The sequence below is a fragment of the Pelecanus crispus genome, chromosome Z, assembly GCF_030463565.1.
Source record: "Pelecanus crispus isolate bPelCri1 chromosome Z, bPelCri1.pri, whole genome shotgun sequence".
NCBI classification, from domain to species: domain Eukaryota; kingdom Metazoa; phylum Chordata; class Aves; order Pelecaniformes; family Pelecanidae; genus Pelecanus; species Pelecanus crispus.
The window spans coordinates 24,207,706-24,227,113 of record NC_134676.1 but is presented as its reverse complement, the minus strand read 5'-3'; the positions used below and the strand labels follow the sequence as shown (position 1 = coordinate 24,227,113).

Here is a 19,408-nt window from a genome sequence, read left to right as displayed (position 1 = left end):
GTTTAACAAGGAAAAAGCATACATTATTTCTATAGTTCTAGGCTGTTGATCAGTATTTTCTTGGAATAGCAATCAATACAACCTTGTAACAGCAGCAATAATCCATATGTTATTTATTTAAAAAAACCCACTTTTTTTGGCAGTCAGTCAACAATAAAATACATAACTCACTTCAGTGGGCTTAGTTTCTTTCCTGTGTTGCTTCTGTTCGGCAAAATACAATGTCTGCGAGGATTGATCAGGAACTTATACGTGGCATGGCACATTACCCCAGCTGTTGATCCTTAGGGTTGTAGCACTACCAGTACACCATTACTAGTTCAGGTAGAGGTGGCTAAATTTAGACACTTTGTGTGTCTCTTCAGAAAAACTACACATTACCAAGGATGCTGGAAAAGCACAAAAAGGTCAGTGAAAACCATTGCCTTTTCTTAGCATACTAACCACCAAAGGTGGCCTGATACATGAAGTAGCAGATGATCCCCTCTTTTGCAAGATGGGCACTTAATGCACAACAGCTCATGGACTTCTGCTATGCTGAGATTATTCTATAGTATCTGTACATTCTGAAAGTATCTCATAGACAAATGGCTTATTCATATATATTTCACTCAAATGAAAGAATATATTAACAGCACAGCCAGCTATTTTGGCCTATATTATGACCTTGTAGCTACACTACATTCTAGTCTATACATTCTAGCTTCCAGATGATCATAAAAAATTTTAGAGTATGTACAGATACACTGAGACAATCCTGATATGTTGTATTTATCCAGTAGCTCCCTGAGTTATTTTCCATCCTTTCTAACATACGAGTGAAGTGTTAAGTAGTTTACAATATCATCCACGACAGAAAGCAAGCAGAGATTCTTCCTGACAAATCCCTGGCAAATTTGCAAGGCTGTTTATCCCACTGGTTATTATTAACACCAAATTGTGTAAAAGAGATATCAAACAGTAGTAGAGGTCAGGTCAGACAACGCCCTCAAAAGCTGTAATCACAAATAACAGCATGAAAATACTGCAGCTAAAAGCAATTAAACTCTAAAGGCTTGCAACAGGAGCTCCAGATGCACCTCAGAAACAAGTACCTTTCGTGTGCTATTTCCCTCAGACACAACTTCCACAGAAACCGCAGCTGCAATTTAACACAGGTAAGTCATATATTTGGGCATGAATCCATCATTCTTAATACCTTCTTATTAATCTAGTTTATAATCAGTGACAGAATTAATCTCTCAATTACAAAAGTCACCGTGTAGTAACAATAGCTACAACCAAAGCAAAAGCAAAGATAGACAAGCTTTGTCTCAGAAGCTCCTCATGCCAGAAATTTCTTCCCTCCTTGTATCAGCTAGTTACAAAAGACACTGCTTCTCACTTGTAACCACATAGCCCTGTAAGGCAGTACTGCCACTGCCAGAACAGCCACAAGCTTTGTACTGAACTTGCAAGGCCTCAGGGCTGAGCCTGACCACGCTTGCTCTGGCCGTGCTTGCTCTGAACTTCCCTTGCCCTGCCTGCTGCTTGGTTTTACTTGGTTTAGCTGTGATGGCAATTTCTCTAACTGACCAGATGCCTGTGGTTAATTTGTTTTACTTTTGTCATCTTTGTATGGTACAACCACTGACAGCAGTTACTCCATGTAGAATGAGATATTTACAACTCTAATGTAATGATGTAGTGTAAAGAAATACAGGCCTGCTAAAGATAGCAGAGGCCTTGAGAAATGGAGACCCAGGATGCAACATGGAGTACAGGCATGGGATCACATGAGATGGGGCACTGGGTTGGCACTGGAGACCACAACAGCTATGAGGAACTTCCAGGGGTCTGTTAAAGAAATGCAGACTTGGGCCGGGACAGAATTGGTTTTAAGGGTAACAAAGAAAGAAAAAAGAAACTGTATCTTGCATACATAAAAGGCACCACATCAGGTAATTTGGATGTAGCGTGAAGCTGCAGAGCAGTGAACAAAGAGCAAAGGTATAAAAGTGTGTTACCAAACACACACAAATGACCTCAAGTGGATTCTGGGGTAAAAAAAAAAAGAAACCATCAACATGAACATCATATGGCTCCCAGCACAGGACTCCAGATGCTGGCAAGCCACAGTAACATGCCCACCACCAGACCCCAACATCTGCTGCCAGCCTGCAGACCCCAAGGTGCAGAACTGCAGGAACCAGGGAGGAACAAGTAAGTGCATATGACAGTCTCAATGGCAATATTACTCTTTCTTTTTTCTTTAACAATTAAATCTGGACTAACAATCATCACATTCTTAAGATTTCAGTTATATGAAGAATAAATTCTTGGCTGTATATACACAACGAGTTTCTTCTTTGCCTATAAACAAGATGTGAGTGTAACACCCTGTAGCCTTGCTGCTCAATGGCTCTTAAACCATTAATGATAGAGCACCATCAGTGCAATACTACTATTTCAGAAAAAGTAAATCATAAATGTATCAGGCCAGGGACTGTAAACTCCATAACCGCATGTTAACACCGAAGCATCTCAGTCTTCTTTATCCCCAAGTTTATTGTGCTTTAAAAGTAAGTTCAACTGGTTAAGTATAGAACTTAAAAATTGTCATGTTATTTTGAGAACTTATCCAGAGCAGAAGTGGTTTTGAACACTGAAATCAGAGTTTCCACCTCTCCCAAGCTGGAAAGGTTTATTTTAATATTTGATCATCATTTCTCTTACAGTCACTTGAGGAAGTGAATGAGAAAGCTGGTGCGGATGCAGTATGTGCTGCACAGAGTCAAAATGCTCTCCCACTATTGCATCCCTCAATCTTAATTCTGGGGACTCACAGCTAGTCAGTCACTGCAACTGAGTATTAGTTCATATTAAAACCACCATCTTTCGGTACGGATCTCAGGGTATGGGATTAGGACTGCCCCTTTCCCTGTGTTTCCTCTTCCCTTACTTTAAGCAACTTCTCCAGGGCCTTGTATTTCCTAACAAAGTCACAACTGAGACCTTGTAGCTGCTGCTTGCCTCCTCCAGCTGTGATTTCACTTCACTTCCTTCTCTTCCTGCTTTACTTTGGTACCAACAATAAATAATGCTTTTAGCCCTCCAACAGCCAGTTGAGGAGTCCATAAGCAATCTGAGGATAATTCTTGTTACGAGTATCATCACCGAAAGTGTGACTGAAATCCAAGTACATAAATGCATGACAAGACACCTGAAGGATTTACAGTTTAAATACAAACATGCCAGTGCAAGAAGAATAATTATAAACCGATGTACACATGAAAAAGAGACAAGCATAGATTAAGTAAACTAAGGTCAGAAGTTAAACCTTGGAAGCCTAGTGCCTTCACTACAAGACTGTCAGTTGCTAGAGAATGTCAGCATGTACTTGAAAACTCAAGGCTGCAGGGCAAGATAACAGCACCTGACAGTGTGGATAAACAATGCAGTATCTCACCCACCTGTTTACCCTGAGTTCAGATTAACACTGGGAGCATGAAAGCAAACTCACTTAATGGAAACTGACCATTAGTCACCTTTGTAAAACAAAACTTCCATGTTTTAAAAAAGATACAAAAGAACTGGTTATGTGTGAAGTTACAAAATGAAGCAAAAAGGCCAATAATATTTTTTCTGATGGATCAGGATCATTTCCAAGAGGATACTGCAGTTTTGAAGCTGGCTACATAGTCCTCCTCCATGTAAAATGATTGTGAAGAGAAATGAAATAAAACTGGAGGAGCCACAAGTAGTATTTCTATCTGAGATCTTTCAGAAAATTATTACAAGCTTCAGACATTAGCAAACAATGCAAACATGTAACAAGATATACACAAAAGGGCATTTGTAACAGAAATACTTCTTCATCTTAGCTATAGCAACAATAACAAGAACCATTATTAATATTGGCAATTCCTAGACTTAAGTAGTTATTATCATACCCTATCAATATACCAGAAACCCACAAATCCCCCATGAACACGAACGTGGGCGTGCGTGCACACACCCCCCCAGATGCAAGTATCCCGCTCACAGGCATTAAGATCCTTCCCCTGCAGAGCAGACAGAGGAAGCTTGGGTCCCTCTGCTGTTGGCAGGCTAGCTCAGTCCCGCACCGGCACCACAGGGCCTGCATCAGTGCCGGCCTCCGGGGCAAGCGCGGGCCAAGAGCTCACAGAATCCCTCCTGTTTACAATCCAAGGTGTGTACACTTTAGCTTAATAATAGAGTGTATTCTGCCACAACGCAATGTTTATGGGCACATTCTGGCTTACTGCAAGGCAGAAAAAACGTTTGACAGATAAAGTTATCACATTACAAAATAAACTTAGAAAAGCAGCCTATGGATTTACAAAGAAATTCCAAGGTCTGAACCGTCTGTTCTCTCGGACTGCTCTCCAGAAAAGCTTTAAGTAAAGATAAAAGTGGATGCACAGTACCTTTACCAGTAAAAGCTTAGAAGAGATTCACCTCACATCAGGGTTCAGCTGCACTAAGTACTTCTTAAAAGAGCACTTAAATGAAATACTTCCCATTGTCATTTATTGAAACTCTTTCGCTCCATCCACTCAGAGGCTTATGCTTTTTTCTCTTTGTAAAGTTTCACTATGTGATTGCTTAAGCACACATAGTAAGTATGCTGGGAATCACCGTTACAAAGTACCACAGATCATCCTCCTATTGTAAGTACCACAGTCACAAAATGCGTATTTTTACAAGGAGGGATGTCAGAACACTGAAGCAAAAGGACGTCAAATGGAATTTGCAAGAAAAGGGAGGATACCCAGACTGGCACACGACAGAGGAGCAGCCATGAAAAGGAGCGCAGGGCAGAGGAGCATCCCCTTTTGCAACATGTCAGACTGTACAGAGAATGTGATTTTCTAGATCCACATTTTCCTGGGAAGAAACCACAGTGATGGGAAACACAGCTGCACGCACCACATGTGCTGCTTGACACAGAGTCTGAGAAGCAGGCTTGTTTAAATATTCCATGCCACAACCACAGACTTTCACCAAGGTTAAAGAAATCAATGCAAAACCAAAAAACCTTCTCCTCAAAACTACTATTCAAAGCCAGATGATTTATTTTAAATACAGATTTTTTAATTTTTTGTACTTTGTAAACTGTGTGCTTACTGATTCGACATACCAGATCTAACAACTGTGTATCATTTGCTATATGAAACTTAAAAATAATGTAGGAATTGGTTAAGCATGGTTTAACAAGAAAAACATCTGAAAGTGTATTTTTCTTTCTTAGCTGTAACAAATTTGGAAAATTTGTACAACATTTTATTCTTGAACATAACATCTAACAAAGATTGCAGTGGCTGTAGAGACTGCAGATGACGCGACTGTGCAAATGCTCATACATACTGTGCTTTTGCGCCATCAGTTCATTTAACGGAGGCAATAAGGCCTGGAATTTTTAAAGCCATTTTAGGGACCTGGACACCTAAGAATCTTCAGATTTATTAGAAAACAAGTATTCAATGTTAAGACATCCAGATCTTGGAAAGGTTCTTTACTCTCAGTTTCAGAGAAGCATTTTACAAAGTAAGAAAAAGTTCAAAATATCACAATGGCAATTCAAGTCTTCCTTCAAACAAAAAAAACCCCTTCCCAAACACAAAAGAATATATGCACGTCATACTGACAAGTCTCATACTACGTCCCAGACCCATCACATTTTCAAGCTGGTTCTTACATTTACTTGAGAGAGACAGCCTCTATGTATCTCTCTCTTGATACTGAATTCATGACTCTGCTTCAGTTCTGTACTATATTCTAAAGGCTCTGTTGACTGTATGTAGGAAAGAGCTTGAAGCCACTTGGTGCCTGAGGGGAGTGGAACTGTGTAAGGACAGCAGACTATTAAGGGTGAAAATCATTTAGGTACAAAGGACCAACAGAAGATCCATACATGAACTATTGGTTCTGTATATGCTATGGCATTAAATGCAAACCAATGAAAACAATTTAATACCTAATCTAAGCATAGTCTATTTAAATAAGCTTAGTATTTCTCATTAAGACATAAATACTAAATTAGACTTGACTACTATATGATGTAAAGCAATCATATAAAAAAAAAAGATCTGTGAAATAAGGTTTACATGAGCTTGACATGTCACTACACTTCATCTATGGAATATTCTAAGATTATCACAATGACATACCTACCCAAAGCAGGAATGATTTCTTGGGTAGCTATTACTTCTCTGATGAGAGTTATTATGTTTGCTCTTGCTCGCCACAGTATTTTGTAGCAGGAATTTTATGATCAGGAATTTTCTTTTAAAGGCATATATATCATTAGTCATTCTACTGAATTTCAGAGCAAACAAAACCTGTGTTATTCGTTTTAAGATATATGCCTGGTCTTTCTCCCACCCCCCCAAGAAAAAAACTGCATGACCATCTATGGTCTTTAATTCTGGTCTGCCTCACATGGTTTGAAAAAGGAAACCATGGTTGTATAACTGATAAGAATATGTAATATTTCTGTTAGATTTGTAGACAAAATATTTACCTACTGAAGACTAATATTTTAAATAGCAACAAAAAATTCTTTACTCAAAGAAAAAATATTTGCATTACAATAAATAATAAATGCAAACATCTTTTAAAACATGATCTTTTCTTAACTGTAAAGTTAACTCAAAATGCCATTACTTAAAAACCAGGAAATCCTGAAATATTAGGGTTTCTCATTTAGAAGAGCTGAATGTTTAGTTTTCCTTTAATCACACTGATTAAATTTTACTGTATTTTTTCCCACTTCAAATTAATTATTACATCACAAAACAGTAAGAAGGCCAATGGAAACTAGTTATATATACCCACCAAGGTGTGATTTTACACAGAAAAAAACTGATTGGGTTGAATTAGAAAAACTACATGTAGGAAGAGGTCATAAATCCTTTATTGCAGGATACCTGACTCTAGACAGTACCACCTTAAACCAGTATTAAGAGACAGCATAAAAAAAAAAGTCAGAATGATTTATAAAAGCAAGCCAAACTTTACAAAAAAAGTAGTATAATTAATTTTAAACACCTACTTGCTTCTGTAGCCACCTTTCTCTCCTTCTTTGTTTTCTCCTCAAGCTTTTCAACTTGTTTCTTTCTCTCTTATTCAGTTTTTGGTTGAAGGAAATACTCGTAGGCTGCACAACACCAACAGGTGTGGTGTACTGTTCCTCTTCTACAGCACTTGTAGGTGAAGAAAGGTTCATCACAAAAGGTGACCCATCAGCAATGGCACTCCCAGAAGACTGTCCAGTAGCTGCAAAATCACACTCACTTCCTGTTTCTCTATGTAGTAATGTGGTAAAGGAAGTAACTCGAAATCTTCTTTGTAGTTTGTCAGCACCGGAACGATATAGGTCCTGAAAAGAATTACCATCTCTCCTATGTGACTCTAATTGCAAGCCACTTTGTGTGTAAACAGGTGGATTTTCACTTTGGCCATGGTAAATCGTTCCCATACTGCAAGTTTCATATAACACAGGTGACAAAACAAGCGTGTCTCTGATATTTAAATCCAAACTACGTGCTCTTCTGTGAAAAGGTTTTACAGTGCATGCATCACTCATAGGATAGGAAGCAGAAAGATTTCTTTTTTGATTTAATGCCTTTAAGGGAAGTTTTTTACTTTTCATCTCAAATCTGGGAGCTCTTACTTCTAGACAAAGTGCTTCTGTTAATCTTCCAGTATCATTATTATTTCTGGCCATGTATGAAAGCCCTTGATTTTTGATTTCCAAAGTTGAAGTTACCACTGCATGGCAGGTATCCTTGCTAAAACCAGACTGAATTTTGAGGAGAGGTAAGTGTTTTCCTGATGATTTTGCCAATTTAACAGAGAAAGCTGGCTGATAGTCAGTCCGACTTTTGCAGAAATGTATGTTTACTAACTGTCCACAGGAACATTTTGTGTTGCAAACAAAGTTAAAGCCCCCTAAGCAGGCCTCACAGAACGGACAGTGCAGTTTTCCAATTGTCCACTGTGCCTATTGACGAGAAGAGAAAAAAACCACACAACACATTCATTGTAAATAAGTTGTTTAACAAATCATTCTTAGAGTTACTTTTCTCCTTTATTAAAAGATTTACTTTCTGTTTTTCAAACACAATATGAGACTTCACCGCAGAAAGAAAATCCACCATAAATGATGTTCTGGTCAAAACTCTGCTTGCTGCAGGGATAACTAATTCTAAGAAATCTAGAACACATATTTCAGAAGGCAGGGGCTTTAAAATATGTTTAAAATTTGTCCATAGATAGAACAGTGTTCCAATACTAATGAAAACATTAGATCCTTTAAAGCAGTAAAATCGATTTACCATGTTAATCTGGAATTGGCAAGCACAGTTTCTCAGCTGAGTCTTCTGAGTGCTGATACATTTCTTGCATACTAAGTACTGTGGAAGGAGCTTTCTTACAAAGAGAATATAGCTTTTTACTTTGCTTACCACACAGAAGCTTGAAATGGTACTTGTATTTTGGAGTATGTAGTATTACAACACAATCTGTGTGCAGATACCATGACAAATCTTTAATACTCTATCTATAAGGAGACAGTTATTTTCATTACTTGTAATGAAATTTCTATGAATTTCCTTTCAATTCTAAAGGCACTTTTTCAAAAGAAAATACATATCAAAGATCTATAAACTCCCACATATTTGCACAACTATTAGTCTTTTCGGTAAATATATTCATCTGTCAGCAGAAACATTTTTGAGGACTAAAGTTACGCAAGTGTTTGTAGGATCACAGCCCAGATGAGAAACAACATTATCAACTCCAGTCACACATTACTCACTAGTGTGTCTAAAGTGGGGTTGAGCCATGAATACAGAAGCTGCCCAACATTTCTAGTTAAAGCACTGCTTTCAGTTGCAAATGTATTTGAAGATAGTTTGGGAAGATGATTCCATGACTGATGCTTGTCTGATTGAAAGCTTCAGAAAGTTTCAGTAAAACCAATTTTGCAGTTTCAGAAAAAAAAATTTGTGTGGAAAAAAGGTTAACTTTTCACATGCAATGCTAGAAAAAATTCTGGAAGTACATCTTTGAGAAACTTACTCCTGCCTTGTGGGTTAAAATCTCAAACTTTCACAAAGTATCAAAGATGTGCCTTTCATTATAGCTATGAAAATCTGTTTAAATCTGGACATGTTTTTGAAAAGGCTTTCAAATCCCTGAAAATTCCTTGAACATGCACAGTCTCTCTCAGTTTATTAGGCTGACCAACGTGTGCATATGCCATTCCCAAAGAAGAATTACGCTGGTTCAGCAATTTAATACGTCTCCCACACTCCCAGATGCCATGGGCCAGGCACTAAAATTTAGGAAAACTCACTTTCTAGTGCCTTTAGTGAGTCTTTCTGGCACGCAGGCACTATGGAATAGTAACCTGGCTCTCCAAATGGAGAGGAGGAGAGATTCATGAAGGTTAGGGAAGAAGGCTTAGGAGCCTGGCAAAAATGGGAATGCAAGAGACTGTAGGGAAGAGAAAGGACATCTCTATGTCCTGTGTGCACAGAGACTGCGAGATGAGGTGCAGTACAAGGGAGTCCGGGACTGATTTAGCATGAGTTTGGCAATGGACTGTGGAAGCATTGACTCAGTAAAAGAAGCAACAGCCTACTAGTGGAGGAGGTGGTAGGGGGAAAATCAGCAAGATCTGAAAAGGAGCTGAGGGTACACAGATTTAATGATGGACTGCATAAAGAGGAAAAACTGGGAAGGGTTAGCCAAAGAAGCTAAAAGTGATGAGTGATGGGGAAAAGAAAATGCAGGTCAATAAAGGTCACTAGCAGCACTAGCTAGATATTTATAAGTACTGAAGATTATCTATACACTAATGTGTGCATGAAACCCAATGAGATTGGTTAAGAACAGGGACAGATGGCAAAAAAGAACTGGCTGGGAAGCAGTGGGTTTTTACAGCCTGCAAATAGACTTTGTGCTTATATAAAATGATTTAGCCTTTGATTCAGGAGTCATACAGGAGAAAATAACACATGATCACAGAATTATTCAGAGCCCAGGAGAATCTGAGGATAAGTCAGAATTGTTTAAAAAACCCACACATTTATCCATAAAACCCCAGGATCTTTCCAGAGAAGTCAGAAGTGAATGAGGCAAGAATTCCCAGGATATTAAAGGACAAAATGAATGCTAATATATTGAAGGTGTTCAGAGAGAACTGCATTCTCTGCCTCTGCCACCAGAGCAGCATTGCTCCTCTGCAATCTTGAGCAAATACATTAAGCCTTTTCTGAGCAGTCTATGGGTTTTTTATTTCCCAGGTCTCCTACCTGACCCTCTAGGCTTTCAAATGCAGAAGGCTGGCCATTTACAGCTAAAGGTGAAAAGAATAATATTAGTATCAATACTGAACCCAATTTTACTGAAATAATATAACATGCAAAGTACTGTAAAAAACTGCATCCTTACAATCAGGCATTCAAGATTAGGCAATTCTGTAAAGTGAGGAAATACCTCATCACCCCTAATTTTCACACACCCCCCTGCCAAGGTTAATGTTTCTGAAACAGACACACTGTTCTGTCATGCACTATTGAAGTATAAGAGATCATTAATTTTAAAAAGAGTTTAATTAATGTTTAAGAAAATAAAACATAGAGCAAAACAATGAAGGAAGATGAAACAAATTTTCTTAATTTTTGAATGCTTAGTTTTACAGTCATAACAATTTTTTTCTTTGTGTATCATTTTCAGGGTGGATTTCCTTAGATCAGAAGTTACTTGCGATATAGTAAAACTTAGACACTGAAGTCTAAGCAGAAAGGAATGCAGACACCATTTGCCTCTCAAAATCAAAGACTCATCGGAGAAAAACTGTAGGGCACAAGAAAAGCACTGTTTCTGCGTATTACATCTATGCAACAACATTAACTTCTAGACCTAAAATAACTTAAATACTCAACTGAAGCAATCAGTACAACAGGAAAGTTATGAGATGGTTTGTAATTTCAAATGGGCAGTAAAAAGCAGTGACACCGGCTTGTCATCAGACCTTTGAATTTGCAGGAAGGTAACTACTTTCTAGTCATATGACATAACAGCACATTAAATATAAAAGACATCACATCATATTCCAACAACTGATCTCTTAACAACCCCCAGTCCAGTTTTATGGAAAAACATGCTTCTTACTGTCACTGTCAACATACATTAGTACTGCAAGATACGATGATCAAGACAAACCAAAGCCCAAAGCCTAGATAATTAATATTATTTTAAGCATTGACAAAATATGCAGAGGTGCCCATGACAGTTATTTGGACAAACATAAATACATTCATCCATAAATGGGCAGGAAAGAATTTATCACTTGTAGGTTTTGTGCAAACATAAAAAACCCATTTAAGTGGGAAAAAAAACATTTAAGTGGGAAAAAACCTCTGCAAATGGTAATAATAAAAGTCACTGAGAAAAATTCCCTCAGTTAAGTGGACCTTGGCAGAAATGTGCCCTTGAAATTTGTTCCCCTTATTTATTTCACATTTTGAATGATAAAGATGCGAGCAAAAGAAGATCTACCTTTTCAATGACACATTTCACCCACTCTGGAATGGCTTCTAAGTTCACATGCCATACGTTGCAAGACTCCTGAGCAGCAGCTGAAGGTTGTGGTGTCTGTTAAAAAAAGAATTATTCTATTGATATTCAACATTCATGTAAGACTTTTTGTTGGAATATAGCCAGAAGTCAGCTTCCCAAACTCAGTAAATATTTTATTAACAAATGATAGAACTCAAAGATGTTGGTCCATTCTTTAACCTAAAAATCATGTAGATACTGTCAATAATTCTCTATTTCTGAATCTAAGGACATTGGACAGACTCCATGGTGGAGATGGTGGCGTTTGGAGGTGGTTTTGTTTTGTTTACAAGAACAGAAAGTATGCAACTGCTGATCTTCCAAGTATATTCGCAAATTCATTTCAGAAGCACCATCAGCTGGCACAATTTTCCAGTAAAGACAGGAAAATTTAAGTTCTAGTTTATATGAAGACTGTGGTTGGTACTGCACAACTATGGCACAAATAGTTTTAAATTCATTTTCTAATGCTTGTTAGAATAACTAGCAGAGAAACCAGGGACTCCTAGCAACTTCTGCATTTTTACTGCAATGATGTGACCAACTGAAGAGAAAACAAAATCTAAAAAAATGTAGCATTTCACTGATACTAAAATAAAAACAATTACCTAACTACCTTTTAGCACAGAAGTGATACAAGTGTAATTAAATCTTTTAATATGGTTTAGAATGCCAGTAAAGTTATAAAGATGTCTAAAAATATAAGGAAACTCTGGTCTATGTTAAAGTCTTAAAATCAGTTGTTAAAATTTATGAATATGGAAAATCACTGACTCTTCTGTTATGAAACTCAGGGGAATAAAAGTTTCATTATGCTGAAAATTCAAAGTGGGGCTATACACAGAAGACAGAAGCTTTTAGAAATTCTCCAAGTAACCACAGCAGACAGATAGATCTGTTTCCCATGTCTATGCTATGGTCTTCCTCCTATCTGTGGAGAGTACCTGTACTTCAACTTGGATATAATTCTGATTTGAGGTGTTTATATTGCACTCGTAACTTCAAAACCTGGTTTTAAGATTTGTTCTAAGATTTTTCTCTTTTACTCATATTTCATCTATGTCTTTGACTGAAGGTCTAAAATTCATCGGGGAAAGCTGACATACTGAAAACATTACTCATCATAGTACAAGCTCTGCCTCCCAATGTCTTGGGAAGCAGCGTTAAATTACATTTTTTTATCTGCCATCTACACAATTAGAAAAGGAGCTACTTCAGTCTTGTGCACAACGTGGTAGAATTCCACTAGCAATTAAAAGGTCCACCATGGGGCACAGACAAAGATAACCCCTTCTTTTCACTACATTTTTTCCATGAAAGGAGTTGCAATTTCCCCCCACACCCAAAAAGTACTTCAAACTATGCACAAAATAAAACTCCTCAAGTATAAAGCATGAAAAATATTCCAGAACCTCAAGCTCTGCAAGCGAGGTGATTAATTGGGGTTTATTAATAATACTAATTATATCAGGATCTTAAAAAATAACAAGTTTGTTTCTACCTCTATTGGTTAAATCCTTCTCCAGTGCCAAGAAGAACGTTGTTGCATTTCTAGTGCATTAATAAAAAAGATCAACACCTTCCCTTCTATTTGCTTTTTTGCTTTGATTCAAGATCATAGGATGTAAGCACAGTCTTCCTGGCATATTTGGAAAGACTCTAACTCTTTATGAATACTAACTGCTATTATAAACCAGCAGGAAATACTCTGTCATTGTTTTATTCCATATGATTATTCTTCTGTTTATTTTAATAAAGATGATGTAAATTACTAAGTAGTACTTTAGCCTGGCAGGGCATCACCCCCCACCTCTGCTCAGGGCAGACTAATCTTCTAAACCATTTTTGTGCACAGACTATCCCCTGCTTTTTCAAAATGAAGAGCAAAAATTTCTGATACAGGAATATCTGACGCACAGTTAACTACTGTCATGGAAATTAGTATGAGTATTTAAAAAAAACCTTAGAAACAGAGTTCTCTGTTAGGAGATATTAAAACAGAAAATGACTGCATTAACTTTCGAAAACAGAACCCATTTTTATATGAAAAATGGTAACACTATATACTCTACACAAGCTAGTAGTCAAACGTATCATGAATACCAGACTTCATGTCACAGAACATAAAAGTGATCACTGCCTACTCGGCTTCACTAGTGTTACTGCTTACATTACTCTCTATGGAATTGTCCATATTTTAGTACTTACCTCCATGGGAGATTAATTACTAAGTGAGGGCAACTCTAATACTTCTCCTTTATTTAAAAACAATGGCAGAGGAAAAAGTTACAAACTCCCTCCAGATGCTGTACTTACTTCGGATGGTTCTTTTCCATGACATTTTGCAAGGCAAACAGAATTTGCTATATATTTTCTACACCTCCAGCAACGTAGAACATCAGCTTCTTGGTTACTCATTTCAATTTGTGATTCTTCAGCTCTGTATATCTATCTGTAAAGACCACAAAAGATACAATCCACTCATTGAAACCACACATGCTTTCCTCTTGTGACCCAGAAGTCTATCAGCAGTCTCTTCACTATAGAGGAGGCTAATACTTTATTTACAAACATTCTCTGATCTTGTATAGCATGCCACCTAGACATTTCAAATAGCACAGTGAAACAGCTGGTTTTATTTCCAGGTTGCATACGGAACTAGAAAGCAACAACAACAACAACAACAACAAAACAAATAAAAAGAATAAACCAACTTCCTCAATGTTTAGACAAAAGACAAGAGAACTCCGGTTTTCCCAGAATATGTCCATAGAAATAAGTCATTGCTATCCTACACATTAAATACATGCACAAACATATATGCAATGCCACTTAACAAAAGCGAATGGCAACATAAAACCACGGAAGACAAAGACTGTTTTCTCAACGTGCCCCTGGAGGCTTGCTCTCTTAAATTATTTTGTGTGGGAGGATCAGTAGCACTGGTGCAACAGAGCTTTTCACAGACCTGAATCGACCTCCTTGTAAAACAGAGACCTAAATTAAGATAACCAGAAGGACAAGACAAGCATTTTTCTCCATGTTTTGTTGTGGTCTGATGTCTCTCTAGTCTTCTCTAATCTGTTTCCAAAGCCTTCCATTTTCGCCATGCTTTCTCCAAAGGTCCTCCAACTTTTCTTTTTACCTGCTTCTGTTTTTACCCCTTTGTGCTAGCTACATAAAAAAAAAGACCAAACTTTTACATCTACACAGTCAACTCAAGCATTATGCTAGGGTTATGCCTACGCAGAGCACTTACTGACAGGGAAGCTGGGGCATAAAACTTAAAACCAGTATTAAAAGAATCTCTGTTCTTCTGCAGTCCAAACATCTGATTTTGCAATTATTTTTCACTAACTAAAGAAACTCTGAGGTCCTTAGTGTAGGCTGAAGAGCAGTTTGGCTTATTGAGCCATGCAGACATTTTTGCCATTTTCCCCATTTCTACCTTTCCCTTTTCTGCCTTGTTTTCTGAATTAATCAAAGACTATGAAATACACACACAGAGGTTATTAATTATTTTCATTTATATCTGAGGTTTTCTTTCAGCAGATTTCCTACTTTTTCTACATACAGTTTGACAAGGAAGAATAGAAACAACGTCTGCGTACATTAGACTCCTAGCTCAAATGTACATGCAGCTTTTAATAACCTTGTTAAGCTCAGAAAGTGAAATTAAGGCAAACATTAAATCTTTTCTTGCAATGTCACAATAAATTAAAATTAATTTTTGTTAAGATTCCATTAACGTATTTTAACATAAGTTAAGATGGCCAAACAAAAGATCATGACAAAGAGACACTTACAGAAAAGGCAGAATTTACACTGGAAACCTGTCTTGTTGATGACAAAAATGTGATTCAAACGCCTTGACTTAAGCAGGATCTCTCTCAAGTTTTTATTAACCTTGCTATGTCAGTGCTCCTACTTTCTGTACCAGACACATTTTGAAAGTGGAATGTATAAAAATGCTGGACCTCTCTACGAATGAATTTTTTGGTTTTTTTAAAAAAAAAAAGTAAATTATCTGAAAGATTTTTACAAGCATTGTGTACCACACACATGTGAACTACGTGGAAAAAAACACCTCAAAGTGCAAATCATTTTCAAGACTATATTACAGTAGGCTGAAGTGTTCTTCTGACCTAGCAGAATTTAAAAAGGAAAATTCCTGTAGGTCTATTAAAATTCTACATATACGTGCTTTTTGCAGTTCCTACAGAGGACAGAAGAAACACTACAAATGCACATTGACATATTGCAGCGGTTTCTACATGTATCATGCTAGCAAACAGCAAATAAGGTGTTTCTGATTTGTCACATAAGCATTCATTTTTATTTTGATTTGCACATAAATTCAACTGGAACTGAAATAAAAGCATATAAACGCAGGATTTTTAAATGGTTTTGTAGTTAAATGCAGTTTAATCAGAGTGTTCTGGATATATTTTTAGTAAGTTTTTATTTGCCCTGTTTTGCATCTAAAACTATTGAAGGGCCTCTTGTTCTCACCTTGCTTTGCCTTTCAGCAAAAAAATGCCAACATAAAGATAAAAGATTCCAGTTTGGCACTCAGAAACTAGATAATGTCACTCGCAATGGGCCTTTTCAGCTTGGCACTGGGCCATGTTTGTTGTGGCTGTACTGCTTTCAGATCAGTTGCTTTGTGTGAGCTCATGTTTGCCTCTGAAATAGCATGTAGACATATCTGAGTGTTAAAAAGCCTATGCTCCTGCGTGGGTCTTATGTCCTTCAAACATTTTTCTGTGATTCAGTCCCAGAAAAGCCAGGAGCAGAGGGTCCTAAGACTTCCTTCCCAAGTCAGTCTCAGTTCCCTTTCCTGTAAACCATTTGTCTAACCTTCTCTTACAGACCTCTGATGGAGATTTCACAGCCTTCCCAAACTACTTAATTACCTTCTTATCTTCTATTATTTTAACTTTTCCCCTAACATCTAACCTGAATTTTCTTGCAATTGCCCTTATTCGCTGTGAATACAGAGAACAAAAGAGTTTCTTTTCTTCCCTGCAAGAACATTTTACAACTTTAAACACTTTTATTTATTAGCTCCCCTTCAAACTTGTCTTTGGGCTAAATAAATCCAGTTCTTTCCCTCCTCCCTCACAGATCATGCTTTTGTGATCTCCAATTGTCACTCCTACTTTGTGAACTCTTTCAAATGGGTCAGCTATCCTTGCACAGAAGTGTTCAAGTCTGGAGGCAGAACTTGAAGTTTTACCAGCACTGAGTAGACTATACAGATTACATATATATTATATGGAGAATGCCTTACTAGGGTGGAAACTACCAAAAAATTCACTAGATCCATTTGAAAATGTTGTTTCTTATATTTATAAAGGCAGGAAACACTGGAAGATTAAATAACAACTCCCCAGCAGCAATCAAGAGATCCTCAAGATTTTGAGATTCATACATGCCCATCAGTACGTTAAGAGAAGAGGAAACAGGAATTGTATTTTTCCCCTCCTCCCACTCTGTCTAGAAAAACTATGAGCAACACCACAGAAAGCTAGTGGAACTATTCACAAAGAAAACAACAACAAATAGGTGAAGGATCAAGCAGCAGACATAGCAGCCAGAGAAATGGTACACAGCTGATCAGCTTCCTGTTTATTCATCACTCCTTGAATGGCACACTTTCTCTTCTGGCATCCTCTCACTAGTAGGAAGTTCCCTTTGACATTTACATCTAAGTTTCTTATACAATCCGAATTGTATAATGTATGAAGCTTTGGGCATTTCTTCTTCAAAGAGATTGCTAGAAAACATGAAGTAAAACCCCAAGAAAAAATTCTCAAGTGTTCAAAGTGAAGAACTAAACACAAAACCCTAAATTTCTGTTGAAAACCTGGTCTAGAATTTCTTTTCAACTAGTTTGCCCCTCATCCCCAAACGCATAAAAATAAGAAAATGAGTAGAGCAGGACAAGTGGATCTCAATGCCTTTTTGTTCAAAAGTCACCTGTGATCCCTTTGGAACACTGCAGCCATGAAGATTACAATAATAACTAGGTTGCAGTGAGCAATTAGGGCACAGAAACTTCAGCATTAGTTACTGAGAGTCTTGAAAAAATATTAGATGAGTGGCAGCTTTGAAGGAGGATAACAGAGAGAAGCTAGATGAGCTGTCCTAGCCAACAAGTGTCCATACCAGAAGTTCCTGCTGCCAGAAAGGGAGGAACTGACGCTGTGCTGGACAGAGAAACTATCATGGAAGGCGTCCAGATACACATAAAAACTTGCTGCTAGCTTCTGATCCCTAGAGTATTTCTGCTTAAAGAGACACTTCTAAAAGCATACTTAACAAGGTTTCTCAGTAAGTAGCACTTAGATGGGAAGACAGCAAAGAAACTTTCAAGAACTGCCTCCAGGCTGCCAGCGAAGCAAAGCAGCAAGATGCATGAAGAGCTGTACCATCTGCTCCTGTGCCACCTCCTGCTCGACTACGAACTGTTTACCAGTTCAGCTATTGTTGTGTGATCAGCTTGCATATCATGGACCACTGGTTGATGAGAGATGGTGGCCAGTGTGTGATACTCTTTTCTCTTGTAGCAGGAATAGCCCATGCAATTAAAAGGCAGTTAACATAAAAAAGGAATGTTACTTGCCACGTATTACCTAACTTGCTAAAAAATCCTACTGCATGCTGCTGAAGTCAACAGGTTTACCAGATATAGCAAGAGAATGTGGTGTGTTTAAATCGCTTGGACAGGGAACAGACCTAACAGCTCAATGGAAAACCATCCATCGGCACGCAACCTCTTTCTTGCGTGAGATCCCGCAGACCAGTACCGCCTGTTTCACGCTCTCGCATGCACAAACATTAGTTGTTGCACAAAATAAAGGACTAAACGAGCAGGAATACGGTGCCCACGTCCCAGCGTAACACGAGCGCCTGACCGCAACTCACCAGGCAGCAGAGCCGGAGCGGCTGCCCCCGGCCGCCCCCGCCGCTGCCCGGACACCTCCTGCGCCCGCCCAGGCCCCGCCGCAGGGCAGCGGCCCCCCTGCGAGCCCGCTCCTCGGCCGGGCACCGACCGCCTCCCGGCCGCGCCTCCGGCTGGGCGGGAGCGGGCCCGGCGGCCGCCCCCAGAGCGGCGCGGGGAGGGCTGGGCTGGCAGCCCCGCGCTGCCCCGCACGCCGTGGAGGGGGGTCCCGGGGCGTTCCGGGTGCTGACAGCCGGCGCTGGCGGCGGCTCCGCTAAGTCAACTCTGAGGAGAAGTCGGGGCCGCCGCCGCCGCGCTCCGGCGCCGCCCCAGGCGGGCGCTGGGCTCGCCCCGGGACGGGCGGCCCCGCCGCCCCCCAGCTGCAGGCAGGTGTCCGCACCCCAGCGCCCACCCCGCGCCCCCAGCGCCCCGCTGCACGGCGGCACCCCCGGCCCAGGGCCCGGCTCGGCCCAACGGGCGGCGGCGGCGGCGGCGGCGCCTCCCTCCGACCCCCCGGCCCCGCTGCGCTTACCGGGCCGCGCCGTGCCAGGCTGAGAGGAGGAGGCGACGCCGCTGGGACGAGCGAGCGACTGGGGAACGGGTTGCGCAGCAGCAGCTGCTCCGGCGAACGGGAAGAGACGGGAGACAAACGGCGGCGGAAAGCGCTGCGCTAGCGGGGCGCCTGCCCGGCCCGGCCGGCCCTGGGAGCCCCCCTGGGGCAGGCCAGGCCTCTCGGGCGGCGGCTGCGTCCCTCGTCCCCGCGGGAGGCCGGGCCCATCGCCGGCTGCGGGGCCAGCCCTGCTGTCGCCGGGGAAGAGGGCAGCGGCC

The 19,408-nt window shown here is 39.7% G+C and overlaps 1 protein-coding gene across 1 annotated transcript in view; it reads right to left on the bottom strand.

Moving 5' to 3' along the window:
• The window catches only part of RNF180 (ring finger protein 180), an 89,594-nt gene extending 70,399 nt beyond the window's left edge, over positions 1 to 19,195 (bottom strand). The window contains exons 1-4 of the mRNA XM_075727045.1: positions 19,113 to 19,195; positions 13,951 to 14,082; positions 11,575 to 11,670; positions 7,058 to 8,008 (exon numbers count right to left, since the gene is read on the bottom strand). Of these exons, the coding sequence (XP_075583160.1) occupies positions 7,058 to 8,008; positions 11,575 to 11,670; positions 13,951 to 14,052 (1,149 nt within the window). The 5' untranslated portion in view covers positions 14,053 to 14,082; positions 19,113 to 19,195. The remainder of the gene's footprint in view (positions 1 to 7,057; positions 8,009 to 11,574; positions 11,671 to 13,950; positions 14,083 to 19,112) is intronic.
• Between the last annotated feature and the right edge of the window lie 213 nt (positions 19,196 to 19,408).